The following is a 7671-nucleotide window of genomic DNA, read 5'->3' as shown; positions in this document are numbered from 1 at the left end:
GCTGCGGAATAGCACTTCCTGGGCACTCATATGCTGCCCAATGCAGCGTTACACCAACCTCCTCATCCCTCAAGATGTAAGTAAAAGGAAGGATGGAGCCAGACTCTTGTATCTGCCAGCAGCCTCCCTGGGTTGCTAGCACTGAGGAGAAAAACAGTAGGAGAAGTGGGGCTATAAAAAAAGAAAAAAAATCAAGAGCTACTAATGTGACCTGATTGCTGGTATTTATTTAATGGAAGAGTCATTATTTTCCTTTTTCAACATTGTCTGATAATGAAGGAAAAAGAAAGCAAAATAATTATCAATGTGCCACTTCAGAAACACAAATATTTGCTAACTTTTTATTTTGTTGATGTTCGTTTAACATAGGTACTTAAGATGAATCCCGTGCTTAAGTACTAACAGCCCAGAAAGCCATTCTGGATTAAAATTTTATTTATTTATTTTTAATAAGGCTCAATTAGATGGAGAACAGAGATAAAATTGTTGTCACACATAAAAATATGAATTGAACTGCTTCTTTTTGGACGGATCTTTAACATTGATTTGACCATATGGACACTGCAAAAGAAAGAAAACAAGTTATTGTTGAATTATTTAACAGTCATCTTGAAAAAGTACATGTCTCATGGTGAAAAAGAGAGACTGCTGATGATGTTCTATAGATTATTTGATCTACCGCCTACAGACTCAGAGGAGGATGGTGGCAAAGTCTGGCAAACAGTCCTAATTAGGGTCCAAGAATCACTTCCTAAATGCATCCTTCCAACTTGAAGAATTTTACCATCAAAAACTCACCCTTAAAAAAAAATCCTCCAAGTCCTCAATTCAGGCAAAGCTCTTAGGCATTTGATTACAAACAGCTAAAGGCACAGGTAGGAACATCCATAAAAGTGAAGGCTTACTTTATCAATACTGGCTAATACAAGGATTTTAGTGTTGGTTCCTTGATATGAAGTGGGTCAGTTGAAGCAAATAACAACTTCTTGCCCCCAAACATTCAAAGTGGTCTATAAACAGAGGTTATCTGTTTATAATCTTAACTGCCTAATAATTTCCTTACTGCGAAAGGGACCTACTCTAAAAAAGGTTACAGTGAAGAACCCATTCACATTTATTTATTTTTTGCTCAAAATGGGGAAGGATTACATATTTAGCACATCTTCATCAGTGAGCATAGGGATTTAGGGTCGCTGAAATATACGTTTTAGGAAATGTACAGCACTAAGTATGGGGTGGCGAGTCTCATGGTTATTTTAAAGACAGCAGAAAATAGCTACAGAAAGAGCAGGAGGCAGGAGAGAAGGAGGAAGGGAGGGGGAGTAATAATAATATACAGAAGGAAGAAGAGGAGGAGGAGACAGGAGGAGGAGGGAAGGAAGAAAGAAAGGGAGCAATGGAGAAGCAAAATCATTACCTTCAACAAAAACATGCCTGCCAGTGTTGGGCAAGTATCTACTGATTCAGCTAAAAATGAAAAATAAATGCTTCCTGGGATCTAGTCTGCAATATTCTGGATTTCTTTTCCTGCTGTCTTTGAACTCGCCTAGTGAACACAGCTGATTTGAAACCTCGTGAAAAGTTTCTTCACAATAAAAGAACTCCCATGAATTTCCCATCACGGCATTTCAAGGAACCGATGCTCACGGTGAAATGTTACAAAATTCCATTAACTTTAAAGGTCCTCTGTTGATCCTTAGGACTTTCACTGTCCTAGACTAGGGAAGCTTGTGAAAGTGCACCACAGGTCTATTTAGCATTTTTATTTGACTTGTTTTTCAAATAATAGGTATTTATGAAGTCACAGAAGCACCAAAGACTGCTGCTGTACTGCAAGCGGAGCTGGTACTCACGTGTCTACAGGCTGAGCCGCAGCACTGGCCTCTCTGCAAGTGGGCCAGCTGGGTGAACACCATGTAGCCGGTAGCTGGGTCCACGTAGTTTAGCTGGCCAGCCTGAAGAGTAATGAAATCAAACAATTCATTCATCTCAAAATTCACCGTATCTCCTCACCATAATTCCTACCCATAAAATACTGCAACATGTTTCTTCAAACAATATTAAACTTCTTCCCAGCAATTTTCGTGGCACTTGCAATTAAGGCCCGCATGCATTCCGACATTATACACAGTCCAACTTTATATGACATGAGGAGAAAATATAGTTTGAGAAAAACGAGAAGTTGATGGAAAAACAAGAACGCCTCTATACCCAATAACGACGCAGCCACCGCGCAGGTATTTTTCATTCAGTTTCTAGGTAACAAGTTTAATAACAGGTGATTTAATGACTTTAAGAGCTTAAGAGGCTGAAAATGAACCTTCACTCAGAAGTTGCAGTTGCAATTTCAGTGCTTAAAATATGCGGATAATGATTTAAACTTACAGAAAAGGTGCTAATCAAAACCAATGGTCCTTCTAGAAAAAGCGCGGCCTTCGCTGTTATTGAACACTTTTCCTTACCTTCATGATGCGCCGCTCCCCTGCACCCTTTGCACTGCTTTCTTTTTTTGGAGTGTTTTTATTACCGTTTTTAAGCAAAATGAAAGTATTGTTTTAGCATATTAACACTCACAGCTTCATGAGTTTGATCAAAAGCAGCTTTTACTACAGCCCTTCGGATGTCAAGGATGCATGCTCTACTTATTCAAACATGGTTTTAGAAAGTTGTTCCAGGTACACTATGTGAAGGCAAAGTAAACGATGCAACCCTCTGCTATGGATGTGGACCATGTGGCTGACATTATTTATCCTTGAGATTTTTTAAAAAACTTTTAATTTTGCATTGGAGTATAAAAGAGCGACTGAGCGACTTTCACTTTCACACCTGATTAACAACGTTGTGATGGGGGCTTCCCTGATGGTCCAGTGGCTGGGACTCCGAGCTCCCACTGCAGGGGGGCCTGGGTTCAATCCCTGGTCAGGAAGCTAGATCCCACTTAACGCAAATAAGAATTTGAATTCTACATCAAAAGATCCGGTCTGCTGCAAGACCCAGCACAGCCAAATAAATAAATACTTAAAAACAGAAAAACAACGTTGTGATAGTTTCAGGTGGACAGCAAAGGGACTCAGCCATACATATGCGTGTATCTATGCATGCGCTCTCAGACATGTCCTGCTCTTCGCAACTGAGTAGGACCCTCTGTCCATGGGACTCTCCAGGCAAGAATACTGGAGCGGGTTGCCATGCCCTCCTCCAGGGGATCTTCCCAACCCAGGAACTGAACCCACATTTCTTACGTCTCCTGCACTGGTAGGTGGGTCCTTTACCACTAACACCACCTGGGAAGCCCACACGTGTATCCGTTCTCCCTCAAACTCTCCTCCCATCCAGGCTACCATGTAACATTGAGAAGAGTTCTCTGTGCTGTACAGTAGGTCCTGGATGGTTATCTGTTTTAAACAGTGTGGGCATGTTGATCCCAAACTCTGCAACTGTCTGTTCCTTTTGGCAACCATAGATTCATTCTCTAAGTCTGTGGGTCTGTTTCTGTCTCGTAAATAAGTTCATTTGTATCATTTTCTTTTTAGATTTCAGGGGGGTGTCGTGTCCAACTTTTTGCCACCCCATGGACCATATAGTCCATGGAATTCTCCAGGCCAGAATACTGGAGTTGGTAGCCATTCCCTTCTCCAGGGGATCGTCCCAACCCAGGGATCAAACTCAGATCTCCTACATTGCAGGCAGATTCTTTACCAGCTAAGCCACCAGGGAAGCCCCACTTTCACTTTCATACTATATTTCTCCTTCTCCATCTGACTTGCTTCAGTCGGTATGACAGTTTCTTGGTCCATCCACGTTGCTGCAAACGGCACTATTTCATTCTTTTTAACTAGCCTTGAGACTTTGAAGGGGAAAATTTTGAAGGGAAAAAACTTTCTCCTGGACTTTTTCTGTAACCCTTTTACCATGCGGTAAGTGCACCACTCTTGCATAGAGCCTTTCCATTAAATTACATGCGACACGGAAATGTCTTCTGACATACATTTTCGTGTGTGCCACAAACTGCTTCTTCGGAGTGTCTTCCTTAATGGCTGAATGTTTTGTTCTAGTTCGGCTTTTAATCAACTATACCTCATGAGTAAAGTGTGGAGCAAAACGACAATTAGAGTTCAAGTCTAGGCCTCCTCCAAGGCAACAAGGGCAGCAGAAATCCCACAATCGACTCCCAAGGCCAGTCTAAGGGGCCTCCAAAATCCTTTGGGGTCACAGAAGCAGATTACGTGAGACCAGAGGCGCTAAACACTATGTTAGAATAACTGGCTGTCAAGACCTCACTTCTTTATTTATTAATACAAAGTCTGTGTTGCAAGACTTGGAAGAAAAGCGAAAGAACACTGGTAACTCTGTCCGCAGACATCTCTCTGCTTTTCATAGCTGGGGGTCTTCTGAGAGCAAACTGCCTGGAGCCTGGGAGCTTTACAGACTGCTCCCAGGTATGGGCAGCTCTCTTGCTTTCCCTGTTGATAGGGAAACTCTGAGCTTGTTGGCTGCCTGCACAAACTTAATTTATCCTTAGTGAATGAGCCTTAGGTAATGGTGGCAACAGACAAAGGTGGGGCAGGAATGCTGACCGAGAATAAGATGTCCAGGGAGGCAGATCAGTACAGGTAAGAGAGCTACTTGCCTGCAGGTGTGGGAGAAGGACCAGGGGCAGGGGGCTCTGATTTTTGAACAATGACAACAAATTTGTTATCACCTTTACTTATAGGCTCTGGGACAGTCATTTAACCTGCAATGCTGATACTGATGGATTTCCTGAATGAGAAAAGGTTTCTTTCCCAGGCTGATGGAGCCCATCTTTCCAGGCCACTGGTGTTTGTTCTATAGAGAATGACACTTTTTACTTCTATTTACCACATTTATATGGTGAAATGTGCTTAATTGCTCAGTCGTGTCTGACTTTTTGCGGCCCCATGGATTATAGTGACCAGGCTCCTTTGTCCATGGGATTCTCCAGGCAAGAATACTGGAGTGGGTTGCCATGCCCTCCTGCAGGGGTTCTTCCTGACCCAGGGATCGAACCCAGGTCTCCCGCAAGGCAGGAGATTGTTTACCATCTTGAGCCACCAGGGAAGCCTATAGGGTGAAATATGGGAACAAATTACACATGTTATTTTAAAAAGAGTATAAACAAGAACAATAAAAGCTGCCAGTCATTTCCTAAAGAGTCTCCATGCAGAAGTTTCAACACTGGAATGAATCAGGGAGTGGATTTCACGGCCTACCAACTACCAGCGAAAAAGTCAACTTCAGGCAACCTGCAAGTTTTCCTTCTCTGCTCCCTTGGTTCGAGCTCAGACCTGGTTAACATCAGTCCCGTGAAGGACTGATCACCTGCAGTGTATCACAGGCTACTTTCATATCTCTTTTTGTATCTTTATCATAGAACTCACTTGCTCTTTAAAGATGATGCAAATATAAATATGCTACCTTTAAATGTATGTAGTCTAAGATATTAGAAAGCATGATGGGAGGTGACAACTTTTAATTTAAAGACTCTTGAGAGTCCCTTGGACTGCAAGGAGATCCAACCAGTCCATTCGAAAGGAGATCGGTCCTGGGTGTTCTTTGGAAGAAATGATGCTAAAGCTGAAACTCCAATACTTTGGCCACCTCATGTGAAGAGTTGACTCATTGGAAAAGACTCTGATGCTGGGAGGGATTGGGGGCAGGAGGAGAAGGGGACGACAGAGGATGAGATGGCTGGATGGCATCACCGACTCGATGGACCTGAGTCTGAGTGAACTCTGGGAGTTGGTGATGGACAGGGAGGCCTGGAGTGCGGCAATTCATGGGGTCGCAAAGAGTCGGACACGACTGAGCGACTGAACTGAACTGAACTGAAACCCCAAACCAGAGAAAACAGCTCAAGATTGTCTGCGAAGAATGTAGACTCCTGATTATAGTTTCCTTTGTAACTGTGCTCTGAGAGGTGCAAAAGACGAAAGGATGATAGCAAAAATTAAATTTTAAAAAAAGTTCATCTTTTACGTTCTCATTATTGAAATCATTGGTGTTAAACTGATACTGCGGATAAAAACACATATTTTCCGGTGACTTCTCAGCTCCTCTACCTCCTACATCAATGCTTCACACCCCTCCAACACACACGCACACGCACACGCACGCACACACACACACACACACACACACACACACACACACGGCGTGATGATAGACCCCACGGAGTTTAGTTCGGACACAGATTAGAAAGGAGCTGCACTCATACTCAAAATAGATACATGTTAATTCTTCGCTGAGAATAGGGAACTGTGGCTAGTTTTCAGGAGAAAAGTTCGGAATGGGACCCAGCCGCAAGAACAGAGGCCAGAGACACGCCTACGCCGGCCTCTAGTTACCCGGCTCCAGGTGGAGGGACCGGCCGGCGCACAGACGCATCAGGCGGCGGGCCGGGGCGGGGCGGGACGCCCGAGGGGCGGGGCCTCGCGGAGCTGGCGCATGGCCCCAGGACAGAGGCCCGGGCGGGGCGGGGCTTAGGCGTCTCGGGAGGCGGGGCCTTACCGCGCAAGCGCACGGCCCTCGGGCGGGGGCTGCGGACGGGGCGGGGCCTCACCGCGCAGGCGGCCGCGTGTAGCTCCACGATCCTCCGCTCCGCCGCCGTTAACTCTTGGCTCGCCGGGCGCTTGGCCGCTTCTTCCTGCCCGCCCTGCGAGTCGGGCCCGGGGCCACCGCCGTCCTCCCGCGCAGCGGAGCAGAGGGGGACGCCGCGGCCCCGTCGGAACGCTGCTCCGTCACGGGGCGGCGGCGGGGCGGCGGGCCGCGGCCTCCCGAGCGCGGAAGCCGGGACCCGCCAGGCCGCCATGGCCGCCGCCTGAGGAGGCGGGGCGCGCGGCCGCGGGGCGGGCCGGGCTGCGCGCGCGGGGCCTGGCGGAGCTCGCGCTGTCGGACCTAGCCGCCACCCCCGCACCTCGGCCCTCCGAGCCCCGACTCCCCTTCCCACCCCGGCCTCGAGCCTCCGGAGCCCGCCCTCCGGTTCGGGACCCCGGCCCGCACCCCTGACCCCGCACCGAGGGACCTCCCCACCCTTCCCGACCCCGAGCTTGGCCCCTGCGGTCCCAGCCCGCGCCCTGAGGACCGGACCCCGGGCCGTCCGCCGCCCCTGCGGCCTTGTCCGGAGATGAGGTGGACTCGGGCGGCTGAGAAGACTCCTGCAGGACGCGGTTACCGGAGATCGTGCCTTCTCCACCCTCAGGACCTCCGCTCCAAGTTTCCCATTGGCCTTCTGTCAGGACACGTGGACATTCTTTTTCTCCTGTCAAACGAGCCTCGAGATCTTTTCAGCATAATCGCTACAACTGATAAAATGCCAGAAAGTGATCCGAGTCGCTCAGGTTCGTTTATAGCCAGTTTGGGCTCATCCAGGAAAGGCTTGAGTATTTGCAGGTGCTGTGTGCTGGGAGGGGAGCCCTCCAGCGCCCGGCTCTTTGACCCAGACTAACCGGAGGACCAATAGCAGGAAGAGGCGTCGGTTTCAGATTGCTAAGTCATTTGCAAAATCCAAACTAAGATTATATTTCCTGTCTGAAAGATGAAAGTTATCCCGCTCCTCCCCAAAAAACTGACTTTGAGAAAATTAGCACACATCCCAGGAGGTAATTGCAGGCGTTAGAATGAACAGTACTCGGCCTCCTCCCCTCAGCCTGT

General features: G+C 47.3%; 1 protein-coding gene across 1 annotated transcript; it reads right to left on the bottom strand.

The window, feature by feature from the left end:
* C16H1orf53 (chromosome 16 C1orf53 homolog) lies at positions 418-6868 on the bottom strand. Its single transcript, XM_018060810.1, has 3 exons — positions 6581-6868; positions 1854-1955; positions 418-561 (listed from the first exon to the last, which is right to left on the bottom strand). The coding sequence occupies exons 1-3, from the start codon at positions 6827-6829 to the stop codon at positions 490-492; spliced, it is 423 nt and encodes a 140-aa protein (XP_017916299.1). The 5' UTR covers positions 6830-6868; the 3' UTR covers positions 418-489.

This window comes from Capra hircus, chromosome 16, assembly GCF_001704415.2.
Source record: "Capra hircus breed San Clemente chromosome 16, ASM170441v1, whole genome shotgun sequence".
Taxonomy (NCBI): Eukaryota; Metazoa; Chordata; class Mammalia; order Artiodactyla; family Bovidae; genus Capra; species Capra hircus.
The sequence above is the reverse complement of the archived record's forward strand: the minus strand, read 5'-3'. Positions and strand labels throughout refer to the sequence as shown.

Bases quoted from the DNA above. Each gene is read 5' to 3' on its own strand.
- C16H1orf53 (XM_018060810.1), bottom strand. From the start codon at position 6,829: ATGGCGGCCTGGCGGGTCCCGGCTTCCGCGCTCGGGAGGCCGCGGCCC. The intron at 1,956-6,580 runs GTGAGGCCCCGC...ATTACTCTTCAG, and splicing joins TACACGCGGCCGCCTGCGCG to GCTGGCCAGCTAAACTACGT. The intron at 562-1,853 runs GTGAGTACCAGC...TTTCTTTTGCAG, and splicing joins GCGGCTCAGCCTGTAGACAC to TGTCCATATGGTCAAATCAA.